Source organism: Pipistrellus kuhlii, unplaced genomic scaffold, assembly GCF_014108245.1.
Source record: "Pipistrellus kuhlii isolate mPipKuh1 unplaced genomic scaffold, mPipKuh1.p scaffold_m20_p_3, whole genome shotgun sequence".
Taxonomy (NCBI): Eukaryota; Metazoa; Chordata; class Mammalia; order Chiroptera; family Vespertilionidae; genus Pipistrellus; species Pipistrellus kuhlii.
The window spans coordinates 130,738,829-130,754,533 of record NW_023425529.1 but is presented as its reverse complement, the minus strand read 5'-3'; the positions used below and the strand labels follow the sequence as shown (position 1 = coordinate 130,754,533).

The 15,705-nt window shown below is 37.2% G+C and overlaps 1 protein-coding gene across 2 annotated transcripts in view; it reads right to left on the bottom strand.

The window, feature by feature from the left end:
• The window catches only part of PIBF1 (progesterone immunomodulatory binding factor 1), a 190,450-nt gene that overhangs the window by 140,119 nt on the left and 34,626 nt on the right, over positions 1-15,705 (bottom strand). For both annotated transcript variants that reach the window (XM_036457160.2, XM_036457161.2), the window contains exon 9: positions 14,751-14,876. In XM_036457160.2, the coding sequence (XP_036313053.1) occupies positions 14,751-14,876 (126 nt within the window). The remainder of the gene's footprint in view (positions 1-14,750; positions 14,877-15,705) is intronic.

Below are 15,705 nucleotides of genomic sequence, written 5' to 3'. Positions count from 1 at the left end.
TGCTGTGCCAGGACTTAATGTCATCTTATGCATGGTGCAAAACATGCAATGAATTTAAGATTTAAAACATATCAAGCAATAGAGACTCATCAAAGAAACAGTTTATGAGCTAGAAATGAGATAATTTAAAAGGAATTAGAGTAAAGATAACTCTCATTAAAAGAAAATAAGTACATTTAAAGTAGTTATCAGAAAATGGCATGCCATTGCTGATAACATACTGGTCGCAATGACCTTCAAAACATATTGTTATCTAACTGAAACATGAAAATGTACTTTTATAGACAGAATAAAATTCTCAAAGTATATTAGATATTTATATATTTTTCATTCCTAGATGATCTATACATTTTAGTCAGTAAATCATCATAAATTGATTGTAATTTTCATTTTTCAAATAGTCTCATTATTCTATAAGTTATTTCAGTAGCAAAATTCCAAGTAGATCACATTTATAGTACTGATTACTCATGAATGCTTAGTTGGTAGGTACAAGAGCTTCAGTCCCTACCTATATTATCTCTCCTGTAATAATGGGCATTAAAAATAAAAGTAAGTCACAGAGAACAAAATAAAACCTAGACTAAACTAACAGTAGGGCTTACAAGAAAAGATACAGAGGGTCTTAGAGCTCTCGCTATGCCACAATTGTATTGGTGCCATATGAAGGTATAAATAACATCCTATGGCCAAAAAAGAGGAGGAGATGATTATTTTTTATTGGAGGAAGAGAGGTGAATGAATTAAGGGAACTCATGTAAGTTGGAAAAAGAAGGACAAGTAAAGACAATTCAAAAAAAGAAAATTGAAATGAATTAAAGTGCTAAAAGCTGAAGCATCTACCACTAAGTCCCTCTTAAATGCTTTTGGGTAAGATTTCTGTGTAAACCCAGAATTTCTCCTACTAATCAGGCACTGCACCTTCCATAGCCCTGCCCACAACCTGCATATACCAATAAGAAGTAACATAATTCTTTTAACAATATAGAGCGGAGGTGGGGAATGTCCTGCCCTCAGGCTGTATAAGGACCATGAAATCATTTGGTCTCACCTTGCCAAGGCATTAGGGGTGAGTTAATTAAGTGTTTGGCCAAATATAGCAGGATAATTTTTTTTAACATATATTTTTTACTGATTTCAGAGAGGAAGGGGGAGGGAAAAGAGAAACATCAATGATGAGAATCTGGCTTATGGATCAGCTGCCTCCTGAATCCCCCCCCCCCCCCCCCCCCCCACCACTGGGAATCGATCCACAACTCGGGGATATGCCATGACTGGGAATCAAATCGAGACCTTCTGGGTCATATGTTGATGTTTAAACACTGAACCACAACAACCGTGAAAATAGGCTAACTTTTAAGATGACAATTTTGTATATCCTAAAATGATGTTATAAATAAATGGCCCTTGGCAGAAAAAAGGTTCTCCACTTCTGATATAGAGGTACTTTTAATATTATCAATTGACTTTAATGTTTCAAATCATGTCTGAGAGAAGTAAACTAAACTATTCTTCTACTGACAATAATAGTAATAATAAACATACAGTTCTTACCATGCGCCAGGAGTTATTCTAGGTACTTTACATATAACTCTTTGTAATAATATATTATATGTTATAACATTATAATCTAAACTTCACAACAACCCCACAAAGTGTAGGTTGTGTCATTACCTCCATTTTACAAAGGAAAAGACTGAAATACAGAGCAGTTAAGTACGTATTTGCCTCTGGTCCACACAGAAGTAAACTACGGGACCCAAATGTGAACCCAAACTGTCTGGTCTAGAGTCATGCTCTTCTTCACACTAACAGTTCCTTTGTTTCACAGAAGTTTTCTCCTTGGGAAATTCTGTCATTATGAGCTTTATAGGATATGATCATATCATAGCACAGATATTATAGATGTTAAATGGTGGACTGTTTTCTGGCCATAGATAAAAGCATAACTGCTATATAACTAAAAAATTATCCATTTTTATATATAAAATGAATTAGAAAACAAAATACAGTTAAAGAATATCAAGGATTTAAATGTTTTTCAAAAGACAAAGTTAAAATAGATAGAAACTGTGTCATATATGAGCTATAGAAGCTAAAGTTTAAAAGGTCCAAACTAAATATATATATTATATGTAATCAAAATAATTATATAATCAATATATATGTAATCTTTGTATGTAATCAAATATATATACACACACACACACATATATATAATTAAATATAATTATAATAATGAAGATGTTGGGAGTTGGTCAATTGATTATCAAATGTTTTAAAATACAAAAATTCAAATATTTCAGCCTTAAAAATGCTTTTAGAAAAATACCATTTAATTCCAAAACTGTTTTTCATAATTCTTTCATGTTGTTTTCTAAAAACTTCACCTGCTATACATATACTTATCTTTCCCACCCATCCTATATTTGTGTGTGGGAGGTGGACTGTGATGACAGATGACAGAAAAGGGAAATGAAAACTTATTAATCTTATGTATCAATAAAATGCAAAAGGAAGGCAAATATGCTAGTATAACTGGTGTCCACATAATTTACTTTTCAATTTGAGGCATTTTTTTTAGAGTAAAATAGGGTACTCTTAATAATAATGCCAAAGAAACAGGCATAAACCAGAACTTTCTTGGATAAACACCTGAGAGATAGCGTCACTCAAATTATAACATTCAAACAAGAATGTTATAATTATTTCTCTAAAAGAGGATTTTAATATTGCAATAAAATCTATGTGTTTCATATGTAATCTAGTATATTTATGCAGAGATGACTTCATACATCTAAGTTTATCCAGAAGTATGTCACAACCAAAGCCTGAAAACATCAGTATGACACACAAAACAGACGCCTGTACAGGATGGAATGCATTTTCTTACTACTAGAGAATAAATTTCAAGGTGCCAATATGCAAATTCTAAATTTACACTGGAAAAATGGTAAAAACGTGTTAGAAGACTGAAAAAAAAAAACTTTAGGAACCACTGAAATTCTAACAGGAACAAATCAGAGTTTGGCAATGCAAAGAAAGAGTATGGCTTAGCTTGAATAAATAATCACAAATAACTCAAAATTTGAAATTTACCAAGAATAATAGTGGGAAAAAATGGTTGTCAGAAGAACTCAGCTGACACAACTAAGTAACCCATTCTTCTCCTTCTGCCTTCATGTACTAGTAAAATATTTTTGGTTAATAAAAATGAGTTTTTTCCAGTTGGAACAAAAAAGAATTGAAATAGGCTGCTTATATGAGATTATTTATAGGAAAAACATTTGAATTAGTCACTTCTACATTCAAGATTTTTCTTTCTGAATGAAATATAAAACTGCTCCTTTCCATATCTGATGCTTTTGTTTTTAAGATGATATACACTAGAGCAGTAATTAGTCAACAGAGCCAAATATCAACAGTACGATGATTGAAATTTCTTTTGAGAGCTTAATTTTTTAAACTTAAACTTCTTCTAATGCCACTTCTTCAAAATAGACTCACCCAGGCCATGGTATTTATGGAAGAGCCACACTCAAGGTGCCAAAGAGCTGCATGTGGCTCATGAGCCGCCATTTGCAAACCACTGCACTACAGGGGTTATAAGTGAGCTAGGTCAGACAGATGGCAGAGCAGGGCTGAATGGACAGACGTTTGCTTCTGGACATATTAAATTTAAGAACCTTATTAGATACACACGTGGAAATAAGATAAAGGGGCTACAAAAGATGCCAAGGAGATATGTGTTTTCAGGAGTAGGAAGCCATCAACTATATTAAATATTGCTGATAGGTCAAGTAAGATGAGAACTGAGAACCTTACCATTAGATTTTTGGCAACATGAAGGTCTCTGTGTGCTTATAAGAACAGCTTTATTGGAGAGGTATGGGAGTGGCAGAGGGGCAAAACCTTGATAAAAAAATTTTAAAAATGGGGAGTGGTAGTAAAAAGTGAATATGTAAATTTTTTTGCAGGAATTTGGCCACAAAGAGAAGTAAAGAAATGGGGCAGTGATCAGAGGTAAAAGTGGAAATATAAAAAGGCTTTTTAACGATGGAAGAAATAACATGTTTGTACATAATTGAAATTATAAGGTAGAAAGGGAAAAACTGCTAAATAGAAGACAAAGGAGAGAACCCCTGGAGTTGTGTCCTTGAGCAGGAGAGAGGGGACGGCTCTAGTTACAAGTAGAGAGTCTGGGCCTTAGAAGAGCATGGTCAGAGAGCTAAGTCCTATAAAAAAATAATACCATTTTATAGAAAAATAAAGGCCTTTTCACTAATTTTTCAAAATTATAAATACTTTTATGAAGTTCTGATGGTCCACACTCAGCCCTCAAGTGAAAAGGATAGTTTGCAAACTCTCTTAAGAGACCTTTCTCAGGAATTCTAAATAATTAATACCAAAATTAATTATAGTTTTGATAAGAGATTTTTTTGTCAGTTTTTATAGCCTTGACTAGTAAAATGGGAGACTGCATTGCATTGCAGAGTGAGATGTATCTAGATTAACCAAGTAAAAAGTCTATAATCATAGGCAAATCATACTTTTTTAGTTTCCTCATTTATAAAATGGGGAAGCTAATACCTACAACCTCATAAAGTGTCCCATTTAATCCTTTCTACATGTATGCTAAATACTGAGTACAACATGATGCACAATAGGTATTCATTGGGCACTAAAAAAAGTAGTTGTTAGTATGCTATCTAAATATGAAATCTTAAAAAAATATAAAGGTATTCATTTAGAGAATAATAATTAGGGCAATGCTTCCCAAGATTTCGTACTGTATAAAAAGAAAATGATATTTGTAAGAGTTCTACCTGGAAAAACCCAGAACGCTGCTGGTACTCTGGGGGCTTAGAGGAGTACTATCTAGTGCATAGTGGAGAAAATTTTTCAATAATAAACTATGCAATCTTAGACAAGTACTTTTGGGTTTGGTCATAACTGCCAAATTTGTAAAAGATCAGAAATTAATTGTTATCTTCCTTTGTAAGTCTTCTCTGTAGCCTTGAGTTAATGGCCATGCCTGATCATCCATGTCTCAGAGACTAGTCAGAGAAGTTGGAGTTGTTCCTGATTATACTTCCTGTCAATCTCTAGGTCTTCCCAATTCTACTACCTTTTCTTTAAATTCAGCTTTTTCTCTTTTTCATTTCTCATCTTCACTTAATCTATCCAACTGTCTTCTAACCAATCTCCTTTCCTCATTCCCTTTTCAACCATAATCTACCCCACATTAAAACCATAATTAAAAAAATAGCTATAACACCTCCCCAAGTCCCCAACTGACAACAGGGCCGTTTTTTTTAAATATATTTTATTGACTTTTTACAGAGAGGAAAGGAGAAGGATAGAAAGCTAGAAACATCGATGAGAGAGAAACATCGACCAGCTGCCTCCTGCACACCCCTCCTGGGAACATGCCCGCAACCAAGGTACATGCCCTTGACCGGAATCGAACCTGGAACCCTTCAGTCTGCAGGCCAACGCTCTATCCACTGAGCCAAACAGGATTTGGCACAACAGGGCCTTTTAAAATCAAATCCTTGCTCAGCCAGCATGGCTCAATGGTTGAGCTTCCACCTATAAACTAAAAGGTCACAGTTAAATTTCCAGTCAGGGCACATGCACAAGTTGTAAGCTCGATCCCCAGTATGGGGTGTGCAGGAGGCAGTCAATCAATGATTCTCTCTCTCATCAGTGATGTTTGTATCTCTCTCTTCCTCTCTGAAATCAATAAAAATAAAAATATACTAAAATCTGACCCTTTCGCCGAAACCAGTTTGGCTCAGCGGTAGAGCGTCGGTCTGCGGACTGAAAGGTCCCACATTCGTTTCCGGTCAAGGGCATATACCTTGGTTGCAGGCACATCCCTGGTAGGGGGTGTGCAAGAGGCAGCTGGTCGATGTTTCTCTCTCATGGACGTTTCTAGCTCTCTCTCTCTCTCCCTTCCTCTCTGTAAGAAAAATCAAAAAAAAAAAAAAAAAAAAATCTGACCCTTTCCTACTTTACCAGCCTCCCCCACTACTCTCTATCAACTATACAATATACTTAATTCCAAGTTCTTACATAACCTGAACTCAACTTGCTTCATATATGGAATACCCTATAAATCTTGTAATAATAAAATATTATTAATTAAGGAGTAAACATATGTGGTAATCACTTATAAAATAAAAAATACAGTGAACAATAAAAGACAGCCAACAAAGTTTCACTTACAATTAATTAACAAGTTAAGATATTGAAAGAGTTATACTTTCAGAATAGTCTAACTGAAAAGAAAAGTAAAATATTCTTAAGTTTTCCATTAAAAATTATAAAGTTATCTGATATGACATGAATGAAAGAAGTCTGTTTAAGCATTAATGAGGACATATACTTGGTGAATGGAGCCTCTGTACACTAGAGTTCAAATTCACCTATTGTAATTATGTATACTCAACTATTGTAAATAAACAGATTTATGAATCAAAGGTATTTAATATCACTCCCAGATTCTCCACAAATTTCATGCTTGTACCACTAAAGTTTCTTTTGAGTACAATGATAAATTGTGATCAAGATGGTTTTTAGTGAAATGGTGGAAAATAAAAATCACTAAAGCAACACCAATTACACTTAAAAGCATATTTTCTATCTCCTTTTCCTTACTGCTTCTCCCCCTTACAAATAATTGTAAAGCAATGTGAATTTCCATATTCTGTGCAGCATCAAGAACATAATGAATACCTCTAACAAATTCATCATTACAATTTTTACAGCATCACTATGAGAATAGTTCTGTCTGTGTTTACCACAATGAGACTACCTTAGGTAGTTTTACTTCCTGGAAAAACTTAATTAGCTGAATTTATCTCCCCTTACTTTATTATCTCTCAATATTCATTAGGAACGGATAGTTAAATATTTTATGCAGAATTTTAGATTTTAAAAATGGCATGCAGACTATGTCTATGCTGTGTCATTAAAAATGATTTAAATGCTATGGAGACCAATACTTAAGAATAAATATATATTTTGTAATAGTACCTTATAATGATAACTGGTTCCATAATGCTATAAGTTGGCTTTTAAAGTTCATTTTAGTTGAATTATCAACGTAATAATAAAAGAATTTTAAGTATTGCACATAGGCAAAAAAGTACCCAACAACTACCATTTATATATAGCTTTATAATGTAAAATGTACTTTTTACATCTCATTTAGACCTTATAGGTCACCCTGTGAAATAGTATATTAGCATATATATAAAAGCCTAAGCGATCGTTATGACTGGAACAACCAGAACGACTGGTTGACTAGTTGTTATGACACGCACTGACCACCAGAGGACAGATGCTCAATGCAGGAGCTGCCCCCTGGTGGTCAGTGCACTCCCACAGGGGGAGTGCCGTTCAGCCAGAAGCTGGGGTCATGGCTGGAGACTGCAGCTGCAGTGGCGGGATAACTCTACACAGCAGCAGGTGCAGCGGGCCTGTATGAGCATGAGCAGCTCGGTGCCTGGCTCCAGCTTGGGCTCCTCCCTGGCTGCCTGTTGCTTGGTACACTGCTAAATTCCTCAGGGGATGTCCAACTGCTGGTTTAGGCCTGATCCCTGCAGGCCTAACTCTGGGATCCTGGATTGCAAGAGGGCACAGGCCAGGCTGAGGGACTCTGCACCCTCACCCCCACTAATCCGTACACCAGGCCTCTAATTTCATACAAGAGGAAATTAAACTTCAGAGATATTAAGCGATATGTTCATTCAGTTAGTAAGTGGTAGAGCCAGAATTTAAGTGTATCTTTTGCTCCAAATCTCTTTCATAATATTATATATGGGAGTTTAATTTAAGTTGAATCTTTTGCTCCAAATCTCTTTTATAATATAATTATTCAAGTAATAATTATTTTCCTCCAAATATGTAAGAGAGTCTGTATGTTCTCATTATATAATACCAATTAAGCAAAAAGTAATTTATATATTATATCTCACCACCAGAGTGACTTTCACTCATTTTTTCCACAGCTTCAAACTGGCATTTTAAATCAACTATAAAGTACAGAAAAAGACAAGAAATCTAATTCAAGATTGAGTCAAAGCATACATACACACTATAATCTCAATGACAGCAGTCCTTCCTTATCCATGGTTCAATTACTCACAGTCAACCATGGTCTGAAAATACTAAATGAAAAATTCCAGAAATAAACTGTTCATAAATTAATTGCATGCCAATCTGAGTAGCAAAATGAAATCTCATGCTGTCCTTCTCCATCTGGCCAGGGATGTAAGTCATCCCTTTGTCCAGTGTATTGACTCTGTCTATGCTCCCTGCCCATTAGTCACTTACTAGCTCTCTTGGTTATCAGATCACTGTTATAATATAACAGTGCTTGTGTTCAAGTAACCCTTATTTTCCTGACTCATGGCCCCAAAGCACAAGAGTAGTGATGCTGGCAATTTGAATATGCCAAAGAAAAGCTGTAAAGTGCTACCTTTAAGTGAAAAGATATGTATAAAAAAACTTGTATATATAGGGTTTGGCACTATTCATGGTTTCAATAGATTCTGGAGGTCATGAAACATATTCCCTGCGGATAAGGAAGGACTACTGTATAGTATATTTGCCATACCCAAATACCCAAGTTTTTCTTGGCTTATCTCCGCCCTAAGTTTTTATCTCTTCTACTTTCTTCCTCTTCCCTCTCAACCCATTAATTTCACAAGTATGATCAACTGCAGGGGCAAATACCAAGATTAGAAGGCATGAATTTTATCTTTTCTTGCCACATGTAAGATAAAATTAAAGGTTCTCTCTTAATACCCCTCAATGTATAGACAGCAAACCAAAGGCAAAACATAGTGCTCTAATCTCATCACTTAACTTTCTTCTAAATATATTTATTGGGGGAGAGGTTAGGAGATTAAGTATAAATATGCAAGACAAATATTTCATGCATTTAATTCATATTGTAATAGTACACTTTGAAAAGAGACAATTGACACAATTATACACCGAAGTCCAAAGCAAGTAATTTGTCCAGACATGAAAATATCTAAATGCATAAACTGTGTTTTCTAAATCTTATGTTTTATAAACAAGCAATACTAAGATCCTTTCCTTAATGATTTGTAAGTTGTAAGATTTCAAAAGAAATAATTTACCATTTATTTTAACCTTGTAAAAGACTAGTGAGACCTAAAATGTAACCACAGTTGAATCCTGCCAAAATGGTGAAAATATGATTCAAAAAGATTCAGCCACATAAAATATTGTTGGATTATTGTGACATTAATAAAATGATAAAGGTGAGCTTATATAACGAGCTGGCTAGGGGTCCCTGTGCAATTCAAAGCCATTTGGACCAGGTTATAGTTTAGCACCACCTGGTGGCAACTGTCTATAGTATTATAGTTTTGAAATCCATGAGGTTACTGGTTCCTGTGGCTGACTTGGGTTTCCAGGACAGCAGCCACAGTCCCAACAACCTCCTGATTGGGTGGTGTCCATTTTGATGTAGATATGGTGTCAAAACAGAGAAAAAGGGAAATCTCCCAGCTTCCAGATATGGTTTTGTCAGCTATTTCACAACTACCTCTACCAATTATCTTAGAGAACAGGTGCTAATTTTTCTAAACTTGTATCACCCTGGGATGCATTTTAAATGATTTTTAAAAACCAACAAAAACTAAAAAAGAAGGAATTCTTACCATTTGCAACAGCATGGATGGAACTGGAGAACATTATGCTAAGCGAAATAAGCCAGTCAGAGAAAGATAAATATCACATGTTCTCACTCATTTATGGAATATAATGAACAACATAAACTGATGAACAAAAACAGATCCAGAGATAGAGAAGCATTGATCAGATTGTCAAACCTCAGAGGGAAGGCAGGGGAGGGTGGGGTAAGGGGAGAGATCAACCAAAGGACTTGTATGCTAACTAATGGACACAGACACTAGAGGGGTGAGGGCATGAGTGCAAGGATGGGGGCGCAATGGGGCGATAAGGACATATATGAAATATCTTAGTACAACAAAGAAAAAAATTAAAAATAAAACAAAAAAACAAACAAACACAAGTCCCCTCCCCCCCCGCAAAAAAACACACAAAACCACAAAAAAACAAAAAAACAAAAACTAAGAAATCAGAAAATTCTCAAAATGATTTCATATCAAAGTTTATATGGATTGTTTGGAAATAATCATGCATGTTATCATGATTAAAATAATTCCATAAATTTTAAGGTTAGTAAGTCAGTCAATAAAAGCCTACCTATATAATAAAAGCCTAAGCGATGGGTACAACAGAATAACCAGAACCACAGGTCACTATGATGCACACTGACCACCAGAGGGCAGATGTTCAATGCAGGAGCTGCCCCCTGGTGGTCAATCCGCTCCCACAGGAGGAGCACTGCTTAGCCAGAAGCCAGGCTCATGGCTGGCGAATGCAGTGGTGGTGGCAGGAGCCTCTCCCACCTCTGTGCCAGTGCTAAGGAGCAGCAAGCAGGCAAGTAGTAAGGAGTGAGGGGTCCCAGACTGCAAGAGGGTGCAGGCCAGGCTAAGTGCACCAGGCCTCTAGTAAAATCCATAACAGAACTGAGCCACAGAACTAAAAGTATATATCTGTAAAACAGAAATAATATCGCCTATGGACCTATCTAATGTCTAGATCATTCTTCTGTAATTTAGAAATATACAGAGTCAACTTTTCGATTTGCCTATTTCAGATACTTCAAATGAAACTAAGTTTATCATGTTTGTTGATTAAAACCATGTCTTTTTCTAATGTTTTAAAAACTCCATGCAGTAGCTCAATCAATAAATCTAATGATGATGAACTTTGTTGTGTGTATAACATATCAAATTATGTTGTACACCTGAAACATGCTATATAATGAAACCCTAGGTGGCATCATATGTAATGTCATCACAATATGGCTACCACAAGATGGCTGGCAGGAGAGGGCAGTTAGGGGCAAACGGGCCAGCAGAGGGCAGTTGGGGGGTACCAGGCCTGCAGAGGAGGGCAGGTGGGGGCGATTGGGCCAACAGAGGAGGGCAGTTGGGGGAGAATAGGCCTGCAGGGGGAGGGCAGTTGGGGGGGGGACCAGACCTGTAGGGGAGGGCAGTTGGGATGACCAAGTCTACAGGGCAGGGTAGTTGGGAGCAACCAGGCCTGCAGGGGAGGGCAGCTGGGGGTAATAGGGCTGGCAGAGGAGGGCAGTTGGGGGCAATCAGGCCAGCAGGGGAGCTGTTAGGCATCAATCAGGCCAGCAGGGTAGCAGTTAAGGGGCAATCAGGTAGGCAGGGGAGAGGTTAGGAGCTAGCAGTCCAGGATTGTGAGAGGGATGTCTGACTGCCGGTTTAGGCCTGATCCCACAGGTTCTGGGCCTAAACCAACAGTCAGATATCCCCCAAGGGGTTCCAGATTGGAGAGGATGCAGGCCGAGTTAAGGAATCCCCCATGCATGAATTTTGTGCACTGTCCTCTAGTATAAATATAAGAAAGGAACTTGAGAGCATTATGCTAAGCAAAATATGCTAGTAAGAGAAAGATACATATCACATGATTTCACTCATTTGTGGAATATAAAGAACATCATAACCTGGTGAATAAAAATAGATACAGAGACAACAAAGTATCAAACAGACTGTCAAACTACAACGGGAAGGCAGGGGAGAGTTGGCGGGGTGGATGGGTTAAGAGATCAATTGAAGGAATTGTATGTATTCATATAAACAAACAATTGACAGATACTGGGGGGTGGGGGCGTGTGTGTGAGGAATGTGCCAGGGGGTGGGGGAGGCTGAGGGGAGGTTAATGGGGGAAAAAGAGGAGACATAAATACTAGTAATATTTTAAAAGATAAACTAATATTAATAATAATAATTTTAAAAAGCAAGCAAGCAGAGAAAAACCTGGTGATAGCCTTAACTTCTTATCACTCTCCAATCTAAGCCAGACACTGAATCTTGTTAGTTCCACCTCCTGAACATTTTTCCAGTCTGGCCCATTTTTCTTCATCCTTGCTGCTCCTAATCCAGTTCTGTTATCACTTTTCATCTTGATAATGAAAACCACCTTTAAAAGTGGCCTCTCTAGCATTATATAATACCAATCTATTCTCCACATTACAGAATGGTCTTTTTTTTTTTTTTAAATATATTTTATTGATTTTTTACAGAGAGGAAGGGAGAGATAGAGAGCTAGAAACGTCAATGAGAGAGAAACAACGACCAGCTGCCTCTTGCACACCCCCTACTGGGGATGTGCCCACAACCAACGTACATGCCCTTGACCTGAATTGAACCTGGGACCTTTCAGTCCACAGACCGACGCTCTACCACTGAGCCAAACCGGTTTCGGCTACAGAATGGTCTTTTAATATGAAATCAGAACATATCATGTATATCCTTAAATTTATCAGTAGTTCCCTATTGGTTCCCTCTCCTATTTTATCACTTGAAACTCCCTGCTCCTCATTCTATGTTCTAGCCCTACTGAATTACATTGTTTGCTCAAAAAGATTCATGTTTGTCTTGCCTCCAGGTTTTTATACATGATATGCATTCATCTCCCCAATTTCTTTCCCTGTACAGTCTTACTCTTGTCTTCATGTAGGTATGTCTCACTCCAAAGTCTTCCCCATTCCTGCCAAGGATGGGTTAGAATCACCTTGAATGCATGTGGTCTCTTCCTGCTGTTTTCTCCATTATCATCATACTCATCACCTTTTCTTTATTTATCTTACTCCTGCATTAGATGACCAGCTTTGTGAAGGCAGAGGGAACTGTATCCACTGTATCTATAGTATCTAGCATGTACCTGGCATATGGTGGGTCTCAATAAATATTGCTAAGTAAGTTAATGTGCTGCTCTGAGAGCATGAATGTAAACTTTCCTAACATCTCATTTAAAATTTGATTTAAAGTCTTGCTTGTTGGCAAAGATCAAAATATCATACACCCACATTGTACTGATAAACCAGTATAACAATTACATCAGTTTCAAAATAATTTTCTCACTATAATATAAACTTTCAAAAGCCATAGGAACTATAATGATGTTATGTAAAAACAACTGTCATTGAAATAAGAAGCATATATTTTCTCCTAATACTGCCAATCACTAAGGAACCTACTATATACTGATCTGAAAGTAACTGCATGAATAAAAATCCTTCTTAAAGATTATTTTACACTAGTGGCCTGGTGCATGAAATTTGTGCACAAGGGGGCGTTGTTCCTTCAGCCCAACCTGCACCCTCTCCAATTGGGGACATCCCTTTTGCAATCTGGGACCATTGGCTCCTAATCGCTCACCTGCCTACCTGCCTGATCATCCCTGACTCTGCCTGCCTGCCTGATTGCCCCCAACTGCCCTCCCCTGCCAGCCTGATCTCACCCCTAACTGCCCTCCCCTTTTGGCCTGATCGTCCCCAACTGCCCTCCCCTGTTGGCCTGATGGCCCCTAACTGCCTCTGCCTGGGCCCCCACCATCATGGCTTTGACCAGAAGATGGCCTAGCGACCCCGTCTAATTAGCATGTCACCCTTTTATTAGTATAGATAGATTATATAGGATATAATTGCTTAAATGGGGATGGGGAGGCCTTTTTCATCAGGAGGAACTCTTGGCAGACAAAAATACATAATCCCTATATCTGGACTGATAGCCAGCCATATGCACTATACTGCCAAACAGGTCATTAAGAAATTGAACCTCTTTCTTACACCAAACACCAAACAGCTCTTGCACTTAAAACCCCTCCTCAGCCCCCATCTTAGGTTCTGCCTTCGTAGTTCACCCAGATTTGGTTCTGATTGGTTGGTTTCTATGCCAGTCAGCAACTCTGGGCTTATCTCTGGGCCTGATTAGAGAGGCAGGGCTGATCAGCAGCCCCCTGGAGGCCCAGAGGCCCGGAGAGAAAGAGTGGCACAGCTGCTGGCCAGGCCTGGAGAGAAAGATAGAGGCAAGGGCTGATCAACAGTTGTCATGGAGGATATGGATCAGACCCCGCTTCTCTCTCCAGACCTCTCTTCTGGCCTGATCCACAGCCCCCTTCGTAGTCAGTGCTGGGTTGCCACACCTACAGTGGCAGCAGTCAGTGCTGGGTCGCCATGGCAACCCAGTCCTGACTGTAGGTTGGTCAAGCCTTCTGTCGTTTTGGATGTTACAGACCCTGGGTTTTATATATTAGGAGATGATGTCTTTCAGGACTAGCAGTTAAATGAGGCATATGGAATATTTCATATTATTATTCTACTTTTTAATATTTCCTTAAGATTTTAGGCATGGTTACAAGAACTACTACCCTGTTTCCCCGAAAATAAGACAGTGTCTTATATTAATTTTTTCTCCCAAAGTTGCGCTAGGTCTTATTTTCGGGGAAACACGGTAGCATCTGTTAGTATGCTCTAATTTCCTTCCTTTCCTGTCCTCAATCTGAACTGAAGTAAGGGAAGAAAGAAAAGTTACCAGGGTAATAAAGGGGTAAAGGGAATACCAGAGTAAGGAGGCCTAAGGTCTGATAAATTATGTTCTAAACTAGTTATCAAAGATCTTAGAACTTTAATGTTCCATTATATTTATACTTATGATAATATTTTATTAATGCATTTAAAAAGACATTATGCACAGAAATAAAGCTTAATTTCAATAAATCTATGTTTCAAATAAAGAGAAGGAAAAAAAATCACACAAATTTCCTACTTTTCTTTTTCTTTTTTTTTTTTTTTTTTTTTTTACCTGTTTTCCCGTTCATACATTTCCTTAGAGGCATTTCGAAGTTGATCAATTTCTAGATTCGTTTTCAATTTGATTTGTTCTAGTTCATTATGTAGTTTATTTTCATATTCGGCTTTATAATGGTCTCTGCAAGAAATGAAAGGAATATCCATGAATTTATTTTTGTAAAAGAAATAGGTTTGGCTCAATGGATAGGCCTGAGGACTGAAGGTCCCAGGTTCGATTCCGGTCAAGAGCACATGCTTGGGTTGTGGGCTCAATCCCCAGTAGGGGGCATGCAGACGGCAGTTAATCAATGATTCTCTTTCATCACTGATGTTTCTCTCTCTCCTTCCTTCCTCTCTGAAATCAATAATATAGGTATTCACCCTTCATGAAAGATTTTAATAAGTCAAATATGGTCTAAATATAATGTTGCTTGAAAAACATAGCTGTTACACATAAAATTTTGTAATTCCTAAAAATATTGTTTCAACTAGTTCCATCTAAGATTTCCTTTTAAACAATCTGTCTTTAAGGCTTAGTTACTACATAAAATGTTAGTTAACTTATTTTGAATAATTATTCATCTTAAAGAGTATTTTACTAATAGTTTTTAATGTGCATAGCTAGAGACTTGAAAATGGATGCATATGGAATGTCCTTCATTTAGAAATATGAACTGGCATGGTACAGGCTGACAGACAAATAATACAGTGTGGGGCAAAAGTAGGTTTACAATTGTGAGTTTGTGAAGCACAGTTTATTGTTGAATTATTTATTATTATATTATTTTTCATAAGAACTGTAAATCTACTTTTGTCCCACCCTTTATTAAAAAAACACATATAAACAAAATGACTCTGACTCTTTAGAAAATTTTTCCTTCAAAGCACAACTATAACCAGTGTGATCTCTTAGCAAAGTCACAAAGCATTACATAGGGGAGTAGCAGGAGCATACACATGAAAAATAG